Below are 25580 nucleotides of genomic sequence, written 5' to 3' on the forward strand. Positions count from 1 at the left end.
GCTGTACAGTAGCCAGTGTGAGCTGTACAGTAGCCAGTGTGAGCTGTACAGTAGCCAGTGTGAGCTGTACAGTAGCCAGTGTGAGCTGTACAGTAGCCAGTGTGAGCTGTACAGTAGCCAGTGTGAGCTGTACAGTAGCCAGTGTGAGCTGTACAGTAGCCAGTGTGAGCTGTAGATCATTATTGGACAAAATATTCACCTTGTATATGAGGTGTACAAAAGGCTCAAGATCTGTGTTGTGTGTGTATGTGTGGCTACAGAACATCACTCACCCCCCCCCCCCCCAATGCAGTTAGAATCCTAACTCTAACTCAAATTCTATACCTATATATTACCTTAATCCTAACCTTAAGAAAAAGACCAAAACCTAAGCATTTACCTCAACCTAAAACTTAACACGAAACCGAAACCAACTCTAGACATTGATTTAAGCACTAACCCTAATCCTAGCCCTGACCCTAGCCCAAACTTTAACCCTAACACTAGTTCCTTAAGCTGTGTCCAGAGAATCGGGGGAAAGGGGGGATATGTCCTACTGGGCGGGGGGGGGGGGGGGGGGGGGGGTGTTTGACAGGGGGGTAATTACTCTAGGGGGGTAATGTCAGGGGGGAAATGTCCAGGGGTAATTAATGAGAGGGGGGTAAAGCCCTGTTCCTGTGTGTGTGTGTGTGCATGTGTGTTACCTGGCTGTGAGTGTGACAGAACAAATGTTGTGAACAGTTGTTCATCTTCTTCAAGGACCTCAGTCAAATGTATGAACTTTATATTGAATACACAATTATTCTCTTTCATCGTATTGCGGATTTACTGCCTGAAAATAAATAACTGGAGTTGCTTGAATTGAAGTCTTGATTGGCCAACAAAAGCCTACACATAACAAATGTAAATACATGTCCTTACAGACCACATGCAGAGAACTAAAAATAACTTTGTCATAAAATAATGGCATTCATTAAAAACATAGTGCATACATCTTAAAGGTTAACAAAATTAATGTACAATAATTTACAAGTTCTAGGTGTAGACATTATCAAAAGTCATTGGGGTCACGGTCCAGTGGAGATGGTGCCTGTTCCCTCCGTCTGGCGTCTGATGGTGTCCTGGGGGACAGGCGGTACTGGGAGGACTGGGAGAAGCTGTGGCCAGAGCTTGACCACTGCGGAGCTAGAACAGGTAGAATACAGGTAGGTCAGGTGGGTTGACAGGCTACAACATACCTGTTTGTCTAGTGCCACAAACAACTACCAACATACCTGCTAACACCAACATACCTGCTAACACCAACATACCTGCTAACACCAACAAACCTGCTAACACCAACATACCTGCTAACACCAACATACCTGCTAACACCAACAAACCTGCTAACACCAACATACCTGCTAACACCAACATACCTGCTAACACCAACAAACCTGCTAACACCAACAAACCTGCTAACACCAACATACCTGCTAACACCAACATACCTGCTAACACCAACATACCTGCTAACACCAACATACCTGCTAACACCAACATACCTGCTAACACCAACATACCTGCTAACACCAACATACCTGCTAACACCAACATACCTGTTTGTCTAGTGCCAATAATCTGACTTCCAGGACTCCCAGCTCGACCTGATCAAAACAAATGTATCATGTTAGTTCTGGGAATTTTCTTCATGTAAATGACAGAAGCATATATATCACACTTACAGACATTGCCTGTACTGAAGAAAATACGATGTAGCAACCTACAGCTATTTTAGGTGCAAGTTATCATTTAACCATTAAAGCTCCCCTAGACTCACCATTAAAGCTCCCCTAGACTCACCATTAAGGCTCCCCTAAACTCACCATTAAAGCTCCCCTAGACTGACCAACTCACCATTAAAGCTCCCCTAGACTGACCACTCACCATTAAAGCTCCCCTAGACTGACCAACTCACCATTAAAGCTCCCCTATACTGACCACTCACCATTAAAGCTCCCCTAGACTGACCATTAAAGCTCCCCTAGACTGACCAACTCACCATTAAAGCTCCCCTAGACTCACCATTAAAGCTCCCCTAAACTCACCATTAAAGCTCCCCTAGACTCACCATTAAAGCTCCCCTAGACTGACCAACTCACCATTAAAGCTCCCCTAGACTGACCACTCACCATTAAAGCTCCCCTAGACTGACCAACTCACCATTAAAGCTCCCCTATACTGACCACTCACCATTAAAGCTCCCCTAGACTGACCATTAAAGCTCCCCTAGACTGACCAACTCACCATTAAAGCTCCCCTAGACTGACCAATTCACCATTAAAGCTCCCCTAGGCTCATCATTAAAGCTCCCCTAAACTCACCATTAAAGCTCCCCTAAACTCACCATTAAAGCTCCCCTAGACTGACCAATTCACCATTAAAGCTTCCCTAGACTCACCATTAAAGCTCCCCTAAACTCACCATTAAAGCTCCCCTAGACTGACCAACTCACCATTAAAGCTCCCCTAGACTGACCAACTCACCATTAAAGCTCCCCTAAACTCACCATTAAAGCTCCCCTAAACTCACCATTAAAGCTCCCCTAGACTCACCATTAAAGCTCCCCTAGACTCACCATTAAAGCTCCCCTAGACTCACCATTAAAGCTCCCCTAAACTCACCATTAAAGCTCCCCTAAACTCACCATTAAAGCTCCCCTAGACTCACCATTAAAGCTCCCCTAGACTCACCATTAAAGCTCCCCTAGACTCGCCATTAAAGCTACCCTAGACTCACCATTAAAGCTCCCCTAAACTCACCGTTAAAGCTCCCCTAGACTGACCACTCACCATTAAAGCTCCCCTAGACTGACCAACTCACCATTAAAGCTCCCCTAGACTGACCAACTCACCATTAAAGCTCCCTTAGACTCACCATTAAAGCTCCCCTAGACTGACCAACTCACCATTAAAGCTCCCCTAGACTGACCAACTCACCATTAAAGCTCCCCTAGACTGACCAACTCACCATTAAAGCTCCCCTAGACTGACCAACTCACCATTAAAGCTCCCCTAGACTGACCAACTCACCATTAAAGCTCCCTTAGACTCACCATTAAAGCTCCCCTAGACTGACCAACTCACCATTAAAGCTCCCCTAGACTGACCAACTCACCATTAAAGCTCCCCTAGACTGACCAACTCACCATTAAAGCTCCCCTAGACTGACCAACTCACCATTAAAGCTCCCCTAGACTCACCATTAAAGCTCCCCTAGACTCACCATTAAAGCTCCCCTAGACTCACCATCAAAGCTCCCCTAGACTCACCATTAAAGCTCCCATAACGTGAGTACAAGGCTGTTGGTGATGTTTTACTCAGCACCTCAGTGCCGGCTGGCTGCAGCATGCTGGAGGATGAGTGGAGAGGCATGTTCTTTAGGCTCCACATGTTGCCTAGGTCTAGTGGTGTACCTGGGGATCAGGTGACATGTTTTAAAAGACACAGGTCTAAAGGTAAATCTTTGACACAAACCTTAAGAATTGTTCATACTGTCAAACAGTTGTTACTTGTTTTAAATTCAAAATTAGTATATTTGGACATTTCCTTTTTACATGATTCGAGAAAAAACATTCAGAGAAGAGTTGTCTTACCTCTGGGGGAGTTCAGGGTTGTGGCCCCTGTACTGGGGGTTGTGGGCCTTTGGTTATTGCCTCCATTCTTCTCTGGGCTTGTGTAGAGGAACGTCTTTTTGTTGCCTGGGTCACAAGAGGTTAAAGTTCAAACTCAGAAAACAGCAACAATCACTCTTCAATCACGCACACACATAAACTATTCTACATGGATACCTCTCCACTGCTAATCAAGTGCTGCTAAGTTGATGTGAAAACCTAGAAAAACATCAAATTGATTTTAAAACCTGAAAGAACATCAAAGTAACATCAAAACCTAAAAAAAAAACAATTTAATATCAAAACCAAAATCTAAAAGATCAACTTGATGTCAAAACCTGGAAAAATAGTTTGATATCTGAAAGAGCAACTTGATTATCAAAACGAGAAACATCAACTTGATATAAAACCACAATTGAAACTCAACAATCAAAACCCAAAAGAGCCTTTTGCCTGAATAGATTGTAGGTTGGACCAACCTCCCTCAGTCCCTCCATTACTGTTGAAAATTCCAGGATGAAAATACCATAAATCATCCTGAAATAACAGCCTGTGTGAAACAAGAGGGAGCTGTATCAGACAATCGCAATGTGCCCAGCCCTCCCCTATCCACTAAGTGGGGCCCACTGACTGTGGGTAAGGACTTGATCAGTAGACAGTCTTGCCTATGTGTGGGGCCCACTGACTATGTGTAGGGACGTAAGCTCAAAATTATTCCTAATAGACTCTCAACGTTCTTTAGTTCAGTCTTTAATTGGTCTAGAACGGAAGGCCCGTAACTCCTGTTAGTGCTTGCTGAAAGTCAGATGGATGGGATTTTATTTCTGCCTCACAGTCTCTCACTCTCTTTCTCTGTAACTCTCTATCTTGTCAACAAACTTTATTGATTTTTTTCATTTTTATGTAAACCAGAGTTGTCTTGTCGGCACTAGTTACTTCCCCTATTTTTTACCTCCCTTTCTGATGATAACGATTTAGTTGTGCGCATGTAGTACAACTGTACATCTCCCACTAGCTGTTTGTGTACATGTAAAGATCACCCACCGCACTGTTTTTTTACAAACTTCTTTCAACCATTTCTGTTGGCAGCTATTCATTTTGTGAACGACAACTGTAACCCCCACGGCACAAAGACAATGTAAAGAGTCACTTATGAAGGTCTACATAAAACATTCTGTAGCAGCTTTTATATTAACACACTCAGGCTGCGCTGTAAGGATACTTGCGTATACCAGTAGATGTCACATCAGTAAATGGTACAAAACACAGCTACCCGACACAGGGCAACCCGACACAGGGCACCCGACACAGAACACACCGATACGGGTTAACTAGACACAGGGCATCCGACACAGGGCAAACCGACACACAATACCCCGACACACAGGGCACCTTACACACAATACCCCGACACACAGGGCACCTTACACACAATACCCCGACACACAATCCCCTCCAACACAGACAACAAGGGCTGTGACGTCTATAAACCAGCCTGTTGATTGGTGCAACAGTGCATGTTATCAGCAGATCACGTGACTCTGACTTTAACGTCTGACGTACACAACAATATGGGGCTGGGCTGGGGCTGGTTTAGTGTGGTGGTGGGGGGGGAGGTCGAATCAAAATGTATAGTAATCATTTCTGTTAACTTTGAATCACTCGGGGGAAATTGACAGATTTTAATGAATTTTAGTACGTGGCTTTTTTTTTTAGTTTTTTATGTGATTCCATGACGTCACCATTTTGTGGCACATACACATACATATATGGCAGCTCTGACCAGGATGTGACACTCGACAGGTCATAAATAATGACAGTGAACTACGTCATAAACTGTAAGCAAAGAATCCTGGTTAGGAATTTAATCTACAGCCTAGTGGTCTAGTCACCGGTCAGCGATCGATGGGGCGGTGGTGCCATCTCTAACGTTGATTACACGGCAGTCTAATTCTCGTGTTCAATACAATCTCATTACATGAAGAGGTCGATGGCATTAGATCGTGTGATGGGGCGAATCGATACAGTTCTATAAATAATGGCACACGTAAACATGCACAACAAGATGGTAGAAACATGCTGCAGAGCTTGACAGTACAGGTGTCATACAAACAGTACGTGACAGTGGCGATATGATACCAACAGAACGTGACAGTGGCGATATGATACCAACAGAACGTGACAGTGGCGATATGATACCAACAGAACGTGACAGTGGCGATACGATACAAACAGAACGTGACAGTGGCGATACGATACAAACTAAACGTGAAAAATAAAAATACAGAAAAAATATTATACCAAAATGTCGATAACAAGAGAAATGTACAGAAAAAGTGAGGTGTGATTAAAATATGAATACTTGGGGGAACTATGCTATACATGTTTCTTTATCAGGCCCCTGCTAAGCTTAATCTGTTGAAAGTAATCGTTATATTTAGAGACAATCGTCCCTTGTTTGACCTAACTAAGGCAGCTTATTTATGATAGGATCTGACAGGGGTGGGGCACGAGTTAATACAGGGGATATAAAGTAGATGAGAGTAACGTCCCTTTAAACACTGCTTCAGTGTCAAGTTTTGTAGACAAGATGGCTGCTTATTGTTTGTTGGTTATACAACACTTTAAGACAATATTCCACTCTACCAACAAACCGAAACTCCAGTTGTAAAAGTATTAATCAGCAACCCAGCATTGATTTTTGAAACAGGGCGTCCCATTTAATTTAGTCTACAACAAGAAATTAAAGGGAAAGAGTCCATTAACTTGAATGTGATTACTTCCCCTCGCGTACCGCCGTGAAGATAATATAGAAATTGTGTTTGGCGAAGATCAATCAGAAATCAATAGGACCTTTCTATCAATAACAAATCCGTGTCACATTAAGCCTATAGAGTATTGATGTACCCTACACCACTCTTTACTCTAGGAATGTTGGATCAAACTTTACGTGGAGCTAGTCAAACAGGTGATCCATGAATGTTGGACACAACTTTGGCATGCTTCAAGCTAATCAAACAGGTGATCCATGAATGTTGGACACAACTTTGGCATGCTTCAAGCTAATCAAACAAGTGATCCATGAATGTTGGACATAACTTTGGCATGCTTCAAGCTAATCAAACAAGTGATCCATGAATGTTGGACACAACTTTGGCATGCTTCAAGCTAATCAAACAAGTGATCCATGAATGTTGGACACAACTTTGGCATGCTTCAAGCTAATCAAACAGGTGATCCATGAATGTTGGACACAACTTTGGCATGCTTCAAGCTAATCAAACAAGTGATCCATGAATGTTGGACACAACTTTGGCATGCTTCAAGCTAATCAAACAAGTGATCCATGAATGTTGGACACAACTTTGGCATGCTTCAAGCTAATCAAACAAGTGATCCATGAATGTTGGACACAACTTTGGCATGCTTCAAGCTAATCAAACAGGTGATCCATGAATGTTGGACACAACTTTGGCATGCTTCAAGCTAATCAAACAAGGGAATATTTAGCCACTTCAGATGTCGAATTATAATCAGATAACGTCGACTTAAGCAATATTTGTTTATTTACACATTAAAGATGATAGCTCTAAGGACTATTCATTTAGTTATACCAGAACATGATTTAGTCTATAGCACCAGCACATGATTTGGTCTATAGCACCAGCAAATGAGTTGGTCCATAGCACGTGATTCAGTATAAAGCACCAGTACATGATTTAGTCTATAGCACCAGCACATGATTTGGTCTATAGCACCAGCAAATGAGTTGGTCCATAGCACGTGATTCAGTATAAAGCACCAGTACATGATTTGGTCTATAGAACCAGCACATGATTTGGTCCATAACACCAGCACATGATCTGGTCTAAAGCACCAGCACATGATTTGGTCTATAGCACCAGCACATGATTTGGTCCAAAGCACAAGTACATGATTTGGTCTATAGCACCAGTACATGAATTGGTCCATAACACCAGCACATGATCTGGTCAAATTGTAGCTTTTTAAATGACAACATTAGAACCACCTCAGTGCTAAAGGTAATACTAGAAACAACCTCACACATCTCATCCAATCATGTAATTTAGGTGTCAAGTTGCATGTCCAGCCATATAAAGTTACCACTGATGTATGCTCAGAAAATAAGCACTCACTAGCACATGGAAATTGACTAGAAAAAAGAAATAGCACCAAAGATAGAGAAATGAATCTGCTTTTTAATGTCTAGAGAGGTTGAGTAGGTAAATAAACTTCACGATTAACATGTACTAAACAGGTTTTGTAAGACCAATGTAAGATGGCATGAATCAGATAAAGGATGATGGGTGGCCATGCCTTATTCCACACATGTCTGATATCTTGAGAAATATAAACAATTTTTGATGGATCATCAAATCTTGACATGTCACATTGACCTGTCCCATTGACCTGTCCCATTGACCTGTCACATTGACCTGTCACATTGACCTGTCAGTCACATTGACCTGTCAGTCACATTGACCTGTCACATTGACCTGTCAGTCACATTGACCTGTCAGTCACATTGACATGTCAGTCACATTGACCTGTCAGTCACATTGACCTGTCAGTCACATTGACCTGTCAGTCACATTGACCTGTCAGTCACATTGACCTGTCAGTCACATTGACCTGTCAGTCACATTGACCTGTCAGTCACATTGACCTGTCAGTCACATTGACCTGTCAGTCACATTGACCTGTCAGTCACATTGACCTGTCACATTGACCTGTCACATTACTTTAATCCTGAGCATGTGGGTCTGGGTGGAGTGGCTTACAAAATAGCTTTTTATGGCCCATAACTCTGGATTTTTTTTCTCAAACTTTCAGATCCAATTTTTAAAAATACATTCTGGCACTGGCTATATTTAAGTACTCAGCATTTTGTAGGCATAATTAATAATTCATTTAAAGATCACATCTCAAAACTTAACAAAAATTTCTTCTCCACGGATACACAGATTTACTTTAGATGCATGTATGATAAAAGCCAGTTATTGCGACTGGTTACGCAAGTGAAAATAGATGATAATCTAATGTTCTATCAACTTACTGCCCTTGAATAAATAAATTTAGCATTTGTCATTAGGTTAATGTCAGAAAGACTGGAAACAACACAACATAATTTTAGTTTTAAGTACCAGAATACATCATTTAGTACAAGTCATTAAAAATTAGCAAGCAAGAATGTTTAACCAAACGGCTCGTGACTCAAAATATTGGCCTACATGTGGTCAAAATGAAAATACTTTAAATAGCCATGAACTACAGGTCCAGTAACTAATACTATTAGTTTAATTAAGTTGTTTTTTTAAATTAAATATGATTGTTAAAATGATACCAATGGTAAGCAAATGTCTTCTTTACTAAGGGAACTAAAGCATTGTTTTTAAGTTGTAAAACTCATAAATAAATTCAACTAAAGCAAGCCAACAAGTTTTAACATACATATACAGTAGTTTGGAACATAGAAAAGGACCTTGATACAGATGTATATAAAATAATAATACTGAGTTAAGGCACAAGCTGTTTTATACAATGTGTCATATTACATTTCCTACAAAAGTATAACCTGCTTTCAGTGTTTCTTCCAGGCTTTTTTCTTCGGGGGGGGGGGGGGGGGGGGAAGGGGGGTAGACTTTTTTTGGAGGGGGAGGGGCGGACACAGTTAAAAGTATATATTTTCTATACAAATTTCATAGACTTTTTTCAGGGGGGGGGGGGGGGGGGCCTGGAAGAAACTCTGCCTGCTTTCTATATAACTACAGTAATCTTATTTCTTTTTTTAATAGACTCATAAGGAATGTAAAAGTACATGGCTATTAATTATAAAATTCTCATTAATCAGTAACATCTGCACATAGACCTATTCATTGAGCTAATAGATCAATTACAACTTGATTCTATCAAACACATGACCAACATGACCTGAATTTTAAGTATGAGTCAACTTTAAGCAAACAGAATTATTTCTTGACTCAGTTTTTTTTTAAATTTTTTTTTAATGCTTGGGTCTTTTCTTCTATTCATCAATATTGTAAGCCTTATTTGCCATGTATAATTCAAGCATATTTAAATTATTAAATGTGTTTGATTTTGAAGTAGATGTTCTCATAGAAATAAAGTCATGGTAATGGTGGTCGACCTAGCAGTGGCGTAGGCAGGGGGGTTAGGGGGGTCATAACCCCCCCCCCCCCCCCATAGACCCCTTGGTATATATATTTATATATATATATATATATAAAGTATGAGGGGGTGCAAATCAAAAGTTTGAGGGGGGGGGGGGTGCAAATTGAAAGTTTGAGGGGGGGGTGTAAATCAAAAGTCTGAGGGGGTAGGGGGGGTGCAGATCGAAAGTTTGTCCCCGGGTAAAAATTGGAACCCCCCCCCTTGAGACGATCCTGACTATGCCACTGCGACCTAGTGGGTCTAGATTCAATCAACACAACTAGTTGTGTATCAAACTTTCCTCTCTGATTGAACAATTTTAAAAATAAAACTAGAATCTATCTACTAATCAGAGTTTCTTCCAGGCATCTCTTCAGGGGTGGGGGGGGGGGGGCCTCTGAAAAAAGGTCAACCGCCCCCTCCCTCTGAACTAAGTGGAATTTATAAGGAAATATATACACCCCTCCCCAGAAAATTTAGTCCGCCCTCCTAAAAAATATCAAGTGCCCCCCCCCCCCCCCCCCCTACCAGAGAAAAAAGTCTGAAAAAACACTGCTACTAATTCAACTAGTAAATTAAATATCCATAAGGCTACTAGGTAGAATAAGGCCTAATAAATTAATAGGAAATAAATTAATAAAGCAACAAACTTTCTTACCTGAGTGTGGTGTCATATTTGATTGGTTTGTTCGTTGATTTTTAAGTCGATAAGAACTGTGAAAATCTGTCGTTACTGTCTTTTTTTTTAAATTCTATAATTTATTTTTCTGTAGGCTACAAGTACAAGAATCTAGATCTATATGTAGATCTAGATCTAGTATTTATTTACTAGTATTAGATTAGGCCTCTATTAGTACCACTATAGCCTATTACTTAATTACTATAATAATAATAATACTAGATCTAGGCCTAAATTACTAGGCCTAGGCCTACTTATATTTATTATTAAATATTATAATAGTATTTGGGCCTATAGAAGTTCTAAGAATTTATTATTTTATTTCAAATAAATAGACTAGCTAGGCCTAATAAATTTTAATAATACTAACTAGATCTAGAAATTCTAGATCTAGATCTAGAATCTAGATCTAGATTCTCTAGGTCTAGAATTAGATCTAGAAATACAGACTCATCATAGAATTGAATAAGCCTCTCCGTATCGGCGTATCTCACAAAGTTAGTGAACACTAACTTACTAATACTAGATTAAGCCTCAGTCAGACTGAGACACTTCTTTCTTTGAAAACAATTTTCTAGGCTAAACTAAATTTAGAGCCTAGATCTAGAATTCTAGATCTACTACTTAGAATTGTAATCCGAAATAAGAATCATCGTCTCGAATGATTTATATTATAAATTTAATAAATCTACCAGTGAAATATCTAGAATCTAGAGTCTAGATCTAGATCTAGATTCTAGCTCTAGACTCTAGAGTCTAGAATGATGTAGATCTAGAGTTTATTAGCCTACAGAAAATTTCTAATAAATTCGCAGGTAGAATATAACTAGAATAAGAATTTAGAATCCTGATCTAGATCTAGATCTAGATCTACACTGCCTTGTATTTGTACGCTTTCTCCAGAGTAGTCTCCAGTTTGTTGTTGTGTACATTAGAGCGCCGTAACCTACACACTGTGTCACTCTGTGTGTAGCAAGTGGCGGAACAGAAGGCAATATTTTGGTTGATCGATGTGTCTGCTTGTTTGAATTTACTATATTTTTGTGTGTACTACTTTATGTGGGAATGGGGCGGAGCTAGGTCTAGCCTAACAATCCCTGATTCCGATTTTTTAGGCTGCATAATATTGCTAATTATTATTCACATTTAGTAAATTAAGACGTTTGGATTCTTATAGACTATAGTGAGATAAAAGTATCATAAAAATATTAAAAGTCTGATAAATAGTACCTTACAAGAAAGTAAACAGATTTAAAATCCAAATACAAATTTAGCTCTAGATCTAGATCTAGTAAAAAAAATTATTCAAAAATGTATATTTAATATTCTAGGTATTGCAGCAATCTTTACAAGTAAATGTATGATGATGTAGTAGACCTAACGTGGGAACTTATTTATGGCCACTTTAGTTCTTTGAAAGAATTCACATAAACGTTTAATCTTATTTAAAAACAAAAACATTATATCTAGAAGATTTAGTTTTTTCAGCTTTTTCTCTGTTTAATTTTTTTCTAAATAATAAAACACTTTGTATCTAATTTTTTTTTTATAAGAAAGGGGAGCAAAACAGGTTATCTTTATTTTTTTATTTTGTTTTCTTAAGTTAGTCCCCCTGGTATTTCTTTGAGACGTACATTAAAATTTTTAACCCGGTATAAAATCATTCAATATTTCTTTTATATTTCAATCCTTCCTACCAATTTCCCTATAACATCCAAGGTATTTTAATTTATCATCCTATACGTTCAAACATCGTGTTGTTTATTTTCAATTGTTTTGTTTGGGGTGGATGGGCAGGGTCAAAACAACAAAAAGTCACGTGATCTGTTTGTATCCGTTAATTGATCACCAGATAACGACGTGTTTACATGTAAACATAAAACCTGGTATTTTCTTTCTTTTTCTTTTAAGAATGAATTATCATTACACTGAAAGCCTGCATTTCTCATTTAGCAGGCAAAACGTAGATAGGCCTACATATCTTTAACTGTCTACAGTCTACACTATCATAACATGAGCGAAATAACTAACACGCTTTTTTAGCGTTGATAGAAGTTTATAACGTTTAATATCTTCAAGTTCTTCCTATCTCTATATACATTTACAGCATTATACAGTATAGGCCTGCTTAGTGTACTAAGTGCAGTGAATGATGCCGGATTTCGTAATGACTAGGGGGGGGGGTAGTCAAAAGCACTTTTCCATATATATATATATATATATATATATATATATATATATAGATATATATATATATATATATATATATATATATATATATATATATATATATATATATATATATATATATATATATATATATATATATGTACATATATAAAATTCTCCGTAAATTTTCAGATTTAAATCCCTTAGTTTTGTCACTCACTCATTGATGCATCTTAGCAGAACAGGTACATTCAGTTCTCACTGCTTTTAACGATCTCACCCCACCCCCCCCCCCCCCCACACATTTAACCCCATACATCGACAGCAACCACTCCATTTGAAGTGAGCAGTTATTGACAGCTGCACTCATCAAAGTGCTCACCATGAACCTTTGATCGTGTGTAACATTTGTTACTTCATTGTTACATAATTGTTTCTGGTAGAGGGGGAAAAGTTCGTACACTAGCTCGATTCACTGCTGTTGGGTTATGCTAATCTCTAACCTTAATCTGATCCATCGTTGTAAGCTAAATATCGCGGAACACCGAGGTAAGTTGACTTGTAAAAGATACAAGCCGGCCCGCGGCATAACATACGCCGCTATTTAGTTGTTTCTAATTTTCAATAATTCATAATTTGTGAATTCGACAGTACCAACGCTGACACTGAAAATATTTCTTTAAAACACTATAAGTAGCTCGTTAAGGACCATAACCCCCCCCCCTTCCTTCCCTCCCCCCCTCCCCCCCCCCCCTACGTTTAAAATCGTTGGCTCTGCTTGTAAACATTTAGAGTGAACACAGCTCACTAAAACCATGTAGGGGTGGGGAGGTAGGGAGAGCGTTTGCAGCTTGTTTTCTAACGGCTCGAAGAAGAGAATTATATATATAGATATCTGGATTTCTTTTCTTATGAAATTTACTTGACATTTGACATCAATGATGACAACACCAGGTTGTCATTAAACCTGTTCTTTTACCACTGTAGTTATCAATGTCATTTTAGCTTTTGACATTGTTTTCACGACAGCTGCTGTTATCAATGTCATTACACGGTATGTCAAGACATCAATGTCATTACACGGTATGTCAAGACATCAATGTCATTACACGGTATGTCAAGACATCAATGTCATTACACGGTATGTCAAGACATCAATGTCATTACACGGTATGTCAAGACATCTTTTGCGAGCTATGTGATAACAGCTGTTCTTTTCACAACTGTTGTCATTAATATCATCACACATTTAGTTATCAATGTCATTTTAGCTTTTGACATCACAGCTACTGTTAACAATGTCATGAACCATATGTCATCGCATCTGTTGTCATCAATGTCATCACAGCAGATGTCATCAATGTCATCATAGCAGTTGTCATCAATGTCATCACATCAGTTGTCATCAATGTCATCACATCAGTTGTCATCAATGTCATCATAGCGGTTGTCATCAATGTCATCACAGCAGATGTCATCAATGTCATCTCACCAGTTCTCATCAATGTCATCACAGCAGTTGTCATCAATGTCATCACAGCAGTTGTCATCAATGTCATCACAGCAGATGTCATCAATGTCATCTCACCAGTTCTCATCAATGTCATCACAGCAGATGTCATCAATGTCATCACAGCAGTTGTCATCAATGTCATCACAGCAGATGTCATCAATGTCATCTCACCAGTTCTCATCAATGTCATCACAGCAGATGTCATCAATGTCATCTCACCAGTTCTCATCAATGTCATCACAGCAGATGTCATCAATGTCATCTCACCAGTTCTCATCAATGTCATCACAGCAGTTGTCATCAATGTCATCACAGCAGTTGTCATCAATGTCATCACAGCAGATGTCATCAATGTCATCTCACCAGTTCTCATCAATGTCATCACAGCAGATGTCATCAATGTCATCTCACCAGTTCTCATCAATGTCATCACAGCAGATGTCATCAATGTCATCTCACCAGTTCTCATCAATGTCATCACAGCAGTTGTCATCAATGTCATCACAGCAGTTGTCATCAATGTCATCACAGCAGATGACATCAATGTCATCTCACCAGTTCTCATCAATGTCATCACAGCAGATGTCAGCAATGTCATCTCACCAGTTCTCATCAATGTCATCACAGCAGTTGTCATCAATGTCATCACAGCAGTTGTCATCAATGTCATCACAGCAGTTGTCATCAATCATCAATGTCATCACAGCAGTTGTCATCAATGTCATCTCACCAGTTCTCATCAATGTCATCACATCAGTTGTCATCAATGTCATCACAGCAGTTCTCATCAATGTCATCACAGCAGTTATCATCAATGTCATCACAGCAGTTGTCATCAATGTCATCACAGCAGTTGTCATCAATGTCATCACAGCAGTTGTCATCAATCATCAATGTCATCACAGCAGTTGTCATCAATGTCATCACAGCAGATGTCATAAATGTCATCACAGCAGTTGTCATCAATGTCATCACATCAGTTGTCATCAATGTCATCACAGCAGTTGTCATCAATCATCAATGTCATCACAGCAGTTGTCATCAATGTCATCACAGCAGTTGTCATCAATGTCATCACATCAGTTGTCATCAATGTCATCACAGCAGTTGTCATCAATGTCATCACAGCAGGTGTCATCAATGTCATCACAGCAGATGTCATCAATCATCAATGTCATCACAGCAGTTGTCATCAATGTCATCACAGCAGTTGTCATCAATGTCATCACATCAGTTGTCATCAATCATCAATGTCATCACAGCAGTTGTCATCAATGTCATCACATCAGTTGTCATCAATGTCATCACAGCAGTTGTCATCAATGTCATCACAGCAGTTGTCATCAATGTCATCACATCAGTTGTCATCAATCATCAATGTCATCACAGCAGTTGTCATCAATGTCATCACATCAGTTGTCATCAATGTCATCACAGCAGTTGTCATCAATGTCATCTCAGCAGTTCTCATCAATGTCATCACAACTACTGTCCAAGCTCATAGAACGTGAGACCTTCAATGCCCATCTCATATTTTTGTACACAATTTCAATCCAAAAGACAAAAACCCCAGCTTTGATTTCGTCACGTGGTTCCCGTATTTCACGTTGCTCGAGCATCAAATTATTCTGGAACGGCCCCTAACGGCAGTGAGCGATTTTTTTTCTCTGGCAGCGTCGCTCGCAGACGCACGTGCGCGAAGGGTGAGTGAAAAGTGCAACGCGATGGCGAGGGTGGTAAACACAGCGGTGAGCAGCTCAAGGTACATGTGACTTCACTCGCTGGACTCACGCTACGTGTGACTTCATCCAGTGGACTTTACACTGATACAATACCTGGACTTATATGACTTTAGGCGTCTCTATCGATTGGATTACGTTTTCACGGGTAAGTCGCTTGTTATGTTTTAATGCGATTTTTAATGCGATTGGTTTAACCTTCAAGTTGACTGGAGTGGGTGCCGTTGTACTTTATCTAAACAATATCTGTCGTACCTACTTCAAATTGTATCACCACCTGTGTAAACCTACTTCAAATTGTATCACCACCTGTGTCATACATACTTCAAATTGTATCACCATCTATGTCATACCTACTTCAAATTGTATCATCGTCTGTTTCATAGCTAAATTGTATCACCATTTGTGTCATAGTTATTTCAAATTGTATCACCAATTGTGTCATACCTGTTTCAAATTGTATCACCACCTGTGAAATAGATACTTCAACTTATATCACCACCGGTGTTATACCTACTTCACATTGCATCACCACCTATAACGCCATAAGAAGTGTTGATTAGAACACGATCTATCGTCCACTCAATACAATTTAATGTATATGTACCGGAAACCTCTTTAAATGTTGAGTGCTTGTTGAAGTGGGGGGGGGGGTTGTTTAATGGTGGTTAGAAGGTTGAGATAAACTGCTGTCCTGTCATGACATAGCTAACTTGCTGACCTGTCTGTCCTAAAATGAATACACCGATGTCCTGTATGTCCTGCTGTAGTTAAACAAAGATGGCTAAACTGGCTGGGTGACAAGACATGTAAATATTGACAGACTTCGACAGTAGACAGATGACATGAGCTGTCATACATGTAAACATTGACTGGACAGATGACATGAGCTGTCATTTGTGTAAACATTTAGCTCTATAGATCAATATAAGGACACTAGAACAAACGATCATAGGTTCTAAAGAACATCGACCTCAAGAATCCGTTGGTCTCTAGAACAATAACAGTAGAACAAATGACCTTTGTTTATATCCAGCATCGATCTATGGAATTCGTTTGTCTTTAAAAATAAAATAGAAAAAATGAATTTTTCTTCAATAGAACATTGATCTGCACATTCCTTGGATTAATAACAACAAATCCATAGCACTAATCGTTAGGATCAGTGTTGGTTAAACAATGATCTCTATACACCTGGCTGATTAATGACAATTAGAATTAAAACAATGGCATTAAAACAATGGTATTAGACCTCCAGGGACGATAACATTGGAACTGTCATAATTTATACATCAGCATTGAGTTTGTAGGCCCAAGTAACAACTCCACAAATGTCAGTATCATAAATTATTGCCGTGTTGTTAGTACTGTACGTAGTATGATGATAAGTAATTACTGTTGTTAGTGAGGTATAACTATAAGGGATAAAAACAGATTTTAAGGAACTTTCATTGTGTTTTTGGACGGTAACTACCCAGCTTATTTATAGCCAGGATAAGCAAAACTGTTTACTCTGTGCTAAATATGTGTAACAGCTGATGTAGGCATTTTATCCAAGTTTTTAATAAAGAAAATCAAACGCGAATTTCTGTGTAGTTGGTAGCTGAAAGGGCGATAACTGTTTGATCCTGTCTAGTGAGTGGTTTAACAGTCTAACCCTATCACACCGTACCACCAGGGTAGGGGGGGGGCTCTGGCAGCAGTTCCAGGAGCGGGCTGACTCGCTGTACGGTCATTACAACCTGCTTGTTGTTGACAGGGAAAGTTATCGTTGCTAGGGTCTTACAGGGAAGGTTATCGTTGCTAGGGTCTTACAGGGAAAGTTATCGTTGCTAGGGTCTTACAGGGAAGGTTATCGTTGCTAGGGTCTTGCAGGGAAAGTTATCGTTGCTAGGGTTTTACAGAGAAGGTTATCGTTGCTAGGGTCTTGCAGGGAAAGTTATCGTTGCTAGGGTTTTACAGAGAAGGTTATCGTTGCTAGGGTCTTGCAGGGAAAGTTATCGTTGCTAGGGTTTTACAGAGAAGGTTATCGTTTACAACCTGCTATGGTCTTACAGGGAATGTTATCGTTTACAGGGCCTATTTTCTCACGTATTTAAATTATTTTATTGGTGTTTTTTCCCTCAATATATATATATATATATATATATATATATATATATATATATATATATATATATATATATATATATATATGTGTGTGTGTGTTTAAACCTGACCACAGCATTATGAACTAGGGAGATAATTAAAACCAAGGGCACGTAACCGCCACCAATACCACCCCTGTAACACAGTTCCCGGACGTTTTAGCCGCTCTAGAACGATATATGGAGTAATCGATCCTTCAGCCCTTTCGTCATCCCGTACACGGGCCAATTGGGGAGGTTTAATGAGTGGGAAAAGTGTGTGGTTTGTGTGGGGATTACAGCCGTGTGTGCGGGATTATATGGACAGTGTATGGGAGAAAGGGGTGTTGTTGTGTGAGGGGTGCTTTGTTAGGGACTTAAGTTAATTAGTTAATTAGCTCTAGCAGGATGTGTCCGGTTTGTGGTGCCTATCTTGCTCTGAGTACAATGCTTGTTTGCGGTCGACGTGAGTTGATGATGGTGAACTACAGCAACATCAACCACAGCATCAACCACACAGCTGAATACACTTTCAACATCACCATAAACTGAGCCATGGAATACATCATCTACCACACCATCTACCACATCATCAACCGCGCCATTAAACACACCGTCTACCACAACATTAAACACACCATTAACCACAACATTTAACGCACCATCTACCACACCATTTACCACACCATCGCTCACATCACCAACCCCCACTATACCAAATGGGTAACAAAACATCTACCACATCATCAACCACAACAATAAACACACCATCAACCACACCATTAACCACACCACACACCACACCATACACCACAAGATCAACCAATGGCTAACCGAACCACCCTCCACATTACCAACAGAACAAGCCGTCAAAAGTCATTCGGATTTTATACTAATTTCCAATTTGGAATTTTTAGAACTAACGTCAGTTCATAGATTTGCTAGAACACTCGTCTTGATTTTTTATTTATTCTCAAACTCAAACAATAGGAGGCTTTTTTTAAGGCTTGTATAAGGCGTGTAGGTGGTGTGTTGGTGGATTGTGTAAGGCGTGTACGTGGTGTGTTAGAGGCTTGTATAAGGCGTGTAGGTGGTGTGTTGGTGGCTTGTATAAGGCGTGTAGGTGGTGTGTTGGTGGTTTGTGTAAGGCGTGTACGTGGTGTGTTAGAGGCTTGTATAAGGCGTGTAGGTGGTGTGTTGGTGGCTTGTATAAGGCGTGTAGGTGGTGTGTTGGTGGTTTGTGTAAGGCGTGTACGTGGTGTGTTAGAGGCTTGTATAAGGCGTGTAGGTGGTGTGTTGGTGGTTTGTGTAAGGCGTGTACGTGGTGTGTTAGAGGCTTGTATAAGGCGTGTAGGTGGTGTGTTAGAGGCTTGTATATGGCGTGTAGTTGTTGTGTTGGTGGCTTGTGTAGGTGGTGTGTTAGAGACTTGTGTAAAGCGTGTAGGTGGTGTGTTGGTGGCTTGTGTAAGGCGTGTAGGTGGTGTGTTACCTTGGTGCTATCCAGCGTTGAGCTATCGCATTTGATGGTAACTTTGTTGGGTGGTTAACTGGGGTGAAATTCTTCAACTTTCCCCTTACCTTTCCGCCAGGACTCTCCCCAAATCTACCCACCACAGATCTTCCCAGATCTCCCCACCACAACTCTCCTCTGATCTCCCCTCCCCTCTACTCTTACCTAAACCCATCTCCCTGATCTGTCCTATTAGGTCTAATGTAGACTTCTAACGGCCCAGATACCAGAGTAAATTTGTTCCACCCTTGCCCGAAGTTCTGACACCAAAACACTGGTACCATTAGCTGCCACACCAGGCGTTAATTAAACAAATTAGGGGGGGGGGGGCAGTAGATCATAGACCGATTCAAGAAACATCAAATACGTGGCAGCACTACAAGAGAATTGTTGCAGATATTAAGTAAAGAATTTGAACAACCAACACTTTTTGATGTATTTCTACTTGCTTTATTCAAACAAGCTCTGCTTCTGATACTTTTAAGTACATAAACATCAAAGTATAGATTAGTCTTAATCCTAATCCTCAATCGACATCTGATTTTGGTTGTATATCACTGTTTACATAGGGTGTTAATTTACAACTGTAATCATGTAACACCTAGAATCTTAACACGGAGAGTGGGAGAGATTGGGAAGAGAGAGAAATATAGAGGGGAGATAGAGGAGAGAGAGATGGGGAAGGGGGGTGAGAAGGAAAACGAGAGGGGAGAAGGAGAGGGAGAAGAGATGAGAGAGGGGATGAAAGGAGAGAGTGAGGAAGAGGAGAGGGGGACAACTTGTTCTTCCACCTCTCCGGCTTAAATACCTCCTGCGCGTTACGAGTTAATTACTAATCATCGCACGTGCGCCCAATGTGCGACCTGCCTACCTGAGCTTTACTCACCTTTGTACTCCCACACGTGCGAACTAAAAACTGCTCACTTATTGATGCTATTCCACAGGTAGGCTTCACCAGAGATCAATCACGGAATCAAAGATTTATTTTAAATCAGAGTCAATCCAACCAGCTTGTGTTTGGTGCTTGTTGTTGGTTTTTGTTTAAATCTTTTTTTAAAGACAATCTTTGTAGCTTGAGTTATTGGGATATCAAACTTTAACATGGGTGTTAGGCACCGATACAGAATCAATGGACTATTCACATATATCTTTGGTGTAACACTTTTGTTTCACATATGTTGCAGACATTGACTTAATGCTGCCATATGATAAAGCCAGATTTTTTTGTTGCACGGGATGCCAATACTAACCACCACCAGCTATACGTTGTTGTGTTCTAATTTTAAAAGTGCAGGCGCAATGTTATGCAAAATGTTTTGGTTAATGGAACAATAAATATTTTTCAATCATATTATACACAGCAACGTGTTGCTTCAAAAAAGAACTTAAGCATCTTGTTTTAATGCTTTGTTAAATTCTACAAAGCAACAAATATATATCGCTATTTGTTATATTCTAATAGAGATGAATTTACCAAAACGACAACAGAATGTGAAAACCTACGACCTTATGTGTTTAAATCATCATAATCGGGTTTACCCCTCACAAAACATCGCTGTTAAATCCGCCACTTTGAATAATAAGTGGCTCCAGCGGTCCATCTAAACTCCGGAAACTCCCGACATAAACTTCCCCACCCCCAGATCATGCTAATAAAAGAAGGACGGCGACTATTGAACAACAACATCTCCAGACGGGAGTATAGTAAATTACCATACCGATTATACGGGGCCGTTTGAATAGACATAAACACTGAGGGTTATTTTGATGGGGCACACGGTCCGGGTTTCACGGAAATAGCCGGATCCGGCTGAATGAAAAATGTTGAGCTGAGCTTAATTCTCTGGTCTGGTCCCTCTCAGACGTCGATGGGACGTGTAAATATAAATCTTCAGCCGTCTGGCTTTTATTCAATCTTTGAGCTCTTAAGCCGACATTATTCTACGTTGTACTTCAACTTAACCAACTAATCCATATTTATGTTATATATATATATATATATATATATATATATATATATATATATATATATATATATATATATATATATATATATATATATATATATTCTTCTAAAAGATTATATATTTATATATATATATATATATATATATATATATATATATATATATATATATATATATATTCTTCTAAAAGATTTATATATATAGATATACATATATATATATATATATATATATTCTTCTAAAAGATTTATATATATATATATATATATATATATATATATATATATATATATATATATATATATATATATATATATATATATATATATAATCTTTTAGAAGATTTTTAGTTGTACAGGAAGAGGTACTTCTAAAACGTCTCCGGTTTCTGCGTCATATCCTCCTGTCCCAGACGGATAACGAGACCACGTGATAACCATACCACGTGATGTGTACATAGTCTCATTACTTAACCTTTTATTCATCAAGGTTCTTGACTCCAATTAGACAAAAATTAATTCATGATCATCATCACAAATAAAACTTGTAATTAACAACATTCCTAACTCTCTTACAAAAAAGCCTCAATGAAGTAACAAAGACCTAGAGAAATCGCTAAATCTGAAATCGAGACCATTCTCATAACGCGCGTTTTTCCCTCATCCCGTGTATTTTCCTCTAGGAACTATTAAATATCATAGCAGTAAAGGGAAGCAACTGGGAGTGTTTACGGTGCGAGAGTTGCTGGTCCTGACTGAAAACAGATGTAGCTGTCTGATGAAGCAGGTCACAAAGTGGGGGCCACCACGTACTAACCCTCCCATCTCAAATATTTATTGGGTGCAGGTCAGATCAACGGTCTCATCATTCATTCGACTTCTTGTTTTCACAATTATACTTTCATTACATTTTTGTTGTGTAAAAAAGATATATTAGGTTATATTTTGTACTGCGATTTTGCGATACTTTGCACTGACCCTGGGATATTTTTTCCCATCTTTTTTGTCCTGCGATATTTATATGAGTGAGAGTGTGTATGCGGTTGTTCGTTATTTACAGATGTATATACTACGTGTATGTATTGTTTGTTGTTACATAAATAAATATTGAATTTTGGTTTGTAAACATATCGTGTTCTCTTGTACAATCTATAAACCTATCCAAAACTTTTCTCCCTTGTCATAACCCTAAAGCCCCCCTAAGCGTCCAGCGGGGTAGAATCAAGCCTGATTGAAGACTCTAGATCCCCAGCAATGGCACAGTCTAATGCACACAAGGGACAACACAAACACGAATCGATAAGTGTTATCTCCCTTAAGTCTACTGCAACTGGCGGGAACTTGATACAAGTTCTACATGGGAATTAGCGCTAGTAATCTGAAACATTTTGCTACCATTGGAGATAAGCGCTAGTAATGTGAAACATTTTGCTACATTTGGAGATTAGCGCTAGTAATGTGAAACATTTGCTACATTTGGAGATTAGCGCTAGAAATGTGAAACCTTTGGCTACATTTGGAGATTAGCGCTAGTATTGTGAAACATTAGGCTACATTTTGAGATTAGCGCTAGTAAACTGGGAATGTGAAACATTTGGCTATACTTGGAGATTAGCGCTAGTATTGTGAAACATTTGCTACATTTGGAGATTAGCGCTAGAAATGTGAAACCTTTGGCTACATTTGGAGATTAGCGCTAGTATTGTGAAACATTAGGCTACATTTTGAGATTAGCGCTAGAAATGTGAAACATGTTGCTACCATTGGAGATAAGCGCTAGTAATGTGAAACATGTTGCTACATTTGGAGATTAGCGCTAGTAATGTGAAACATTTTGCTACATTTGGAGATTAGCGCTAGTAATGTGAAACATGTTGCTACATTTGGAGATTAGCGCTAGTAATGTGAAACATTTTGCTACATTTGGGTATTAGCGCTAGTAATGTGAAATATTTGGCTACATTTGGAGATTAGCGCTAGTAATGTGAAACATTTTGCTACATTTGGAGATTAGCGCTAGTATTGTGAAACATTAGGCTACATTTTGAGATTAGCGCTAGTAAACTGGGAGTGTGAAACATTTGGCTACATTTGGAGATTAGCGCTAGTAATGTGAAACATTTTGCTACATTTGGAGATTAGCACTAGTAAACTGGGAATGTGAAACATTTGGCTACATTTGGAAATTAGCGCTAATAATGTGAAACATTTTGCTACATTTTGAGATTAGCACTAGTAAACTGGGAATGTGAAACATTTGGCTGCATTTGGAGATGGTAGAGTGATCTAATCAGCGATTGGCTCTAGATTGTGTATTTTGTTTGATGTTATAATCGTTAGAATTACGCTTTCCGAACTATTCACCGTGCAAGGATGTCCAAGTGCTCGAAAAAATCAGTGTTTCAAACGATAACGGATGCTGCGATCCAGTGTTCGATCGCTCCAGTGTTCGAACCTCGCTAGATACGAACCGTCATGGTTGCAATAGGTGCCTGTTACAAACTAGCCTGAATACCAGTGGTCACGTGGTCTAGTGTACGAATGCACGTATATGGCGTAGCCGGGCTGGAGAGCTCACGATTGCTAGCCCCAAAAGTCCTGAGTTCGGATCCCTGCCTTGCCACATAAAAATTTTGTGAATATATCCTTTGACAATTAGTTAAATAACTTAGTAAAGATTTAAACCGAAAAGTCTGATTTCTTTGTTGCTACTTATCCACGTTCCTGGCACCAGTTCTTTAGTCGCTACTTATCCAGATTCCTGGCACCGATTTCACTAACAAAAGGAGATCATAGGGGGGGGGGGATCTTGACAAATCTATTTTTAGGTCTAGAGTTGACGAGAGGGAGAAGATCCGTTGACTGGGGTGACGAAATAGCCGGGGGGTCCTGACCCAGTCACGTGACAAGTGATCGTTCATCGACTGGGAGGTCTGGGCCTCGCGCCCGGGGGGTGGGGACAGTTGACGTTTCCGCTTCTCGATTCGTGGATGAGTAAAGGTTACCTCAGCCGAGCGGTTTTACATCTTACTTTAGTATACTTGAAACATTGGCATAGTCTTACTTCAGATAATTTACTTCAGCGTAGTCATGTGGTACTTAGCACCTAGAGAACCCATATTTAGCACCCAGTGAACCCATATTTAGCACCTAGTGAATCCATATTTAGCACCTAGTGAATCCATATTTAGCACCTAGTGAACCCATATTTAGCACCTAGTGAATCCATATTTAGCACCTAGTGAATCCCATATTTAGCACCTAGTGAATCCATATTTAGCACCTAGTGAATCCATATTTAGCATCTAGTGAACCCATATTTAGCGGCTACACTACATGCCGACACAGCACCAGAAATATACCAATGAACCAATAGAAATTTCACTCTACTTTTAAAAAACCCTCCCCCCATGTACCTATAGAAACTTCACTTTACACTCAACCAACCCCCCCCCCCCCCTCTGCCCCCAATCACAAGCACCAAAACAACTTTGTATTTGTTTACTCTATACAGCCAGTACTTGATAATCCTTTCCCCTCCCAACTCTGTTTACCATAGATAAATCTAAATTTCCAGCCAGCATCTGAAGTTGGGCATGAAAGCCAGAAGTTTGGTCTGAAAGCCAGAAGTGTTTCTGTGGCGTGTGCCTCTCCCCCGGGCGGCGTCAATTCAGTTTTTCAACAACTTTTGCCCAACGAGAGCCGAGGTTTTGATTGCTCGTCCATTTTTCATAGTCCCCACACTCAGCCGAGTACAAACCCTCGGGGATTATCCCCCTTCTCATTCTAAGCCCAGTTCACTTTTTGTAGCAGTAGTGATGGTTTCACCCTGAAATACGAATACATACATCTATTATTTCTCTCTTTCGGATTTCTATTTTTAACACACATTTAAATTCGTATTGTCCTTTTTTTAGTTTCCTGTTTATATTGATAACAATGTTCACTCTTTTGTTTACTTTAACTGTAAGGTTTATTTTTCAGGTCGTTTTAGTTTTTAACTAATTAGTGCTAATTACTTTTGGCACACGTAAGCAGCTTGTGTCACAGTGACA

The 25580-nt window shown here is 39.5% G+C and overlaps 1 protein-coding gene across 3 annotated transcripts; it reads right to left on the reverse strand.

Annotated features, from left to right (window-relative positions):
* Nucleotides 1-586: 586 nt before the first annotated feature.
* LOC131939618 (uncharacterized) lies at nt 587-11455 on the reverse strand. Of its 3 annotated transcripts, none has more exons than XM_059298035.1 (6): nt 11294-11455; nt 10482-10575; nt 3614-3718; nt 3290-3433; nt 1578-1625; nt 587-1164 (listed from the first exon to the last, which is right to left on the reverse strand). In XM_059298035.1, the coding sequence occupies exons 2-6, from the start codon at nt 10495-10497 to the stop codon at nt 1031-1033; spliced, it is 447 nt and encodes a 148-aa protein (XP_059154018.1). In that variant the 5' UTR covers nt 10498-10575; nt 11294-11455; the 3' UTR covers nt 587-1030. The 3 variants fall into 3 exon arrangements, with proteins under 3 accessions (XP_059154018.1, XP_059154017.1, XP_059154016.1); XM_059298034.1 differs by having other exon boundaries at nt 10482-10597; nt 10953-11455; XM_059298033.1 differs by having other exon boundaries at nt 10482-10637; nt 10953-11455.
* Nucleotides 11456-25580: the final 14125 nt, after the last annotated feature.

This window comes from Physella acuta, unplaced genomic scaffold, assembly GCF_028476545.2.
Source record: "Physella acuta isolate Inbredline_101_S28 unplaced genomic scaffold, ASM2847654v3 ptg000285l, whole genome shotgun sequence".
Taxonomy (NCBI): domain Eukaryota; kingdom Metazoa; phylum Mollusca; class Gastropoda; family Physidae; genus Physella; species Physella acuta.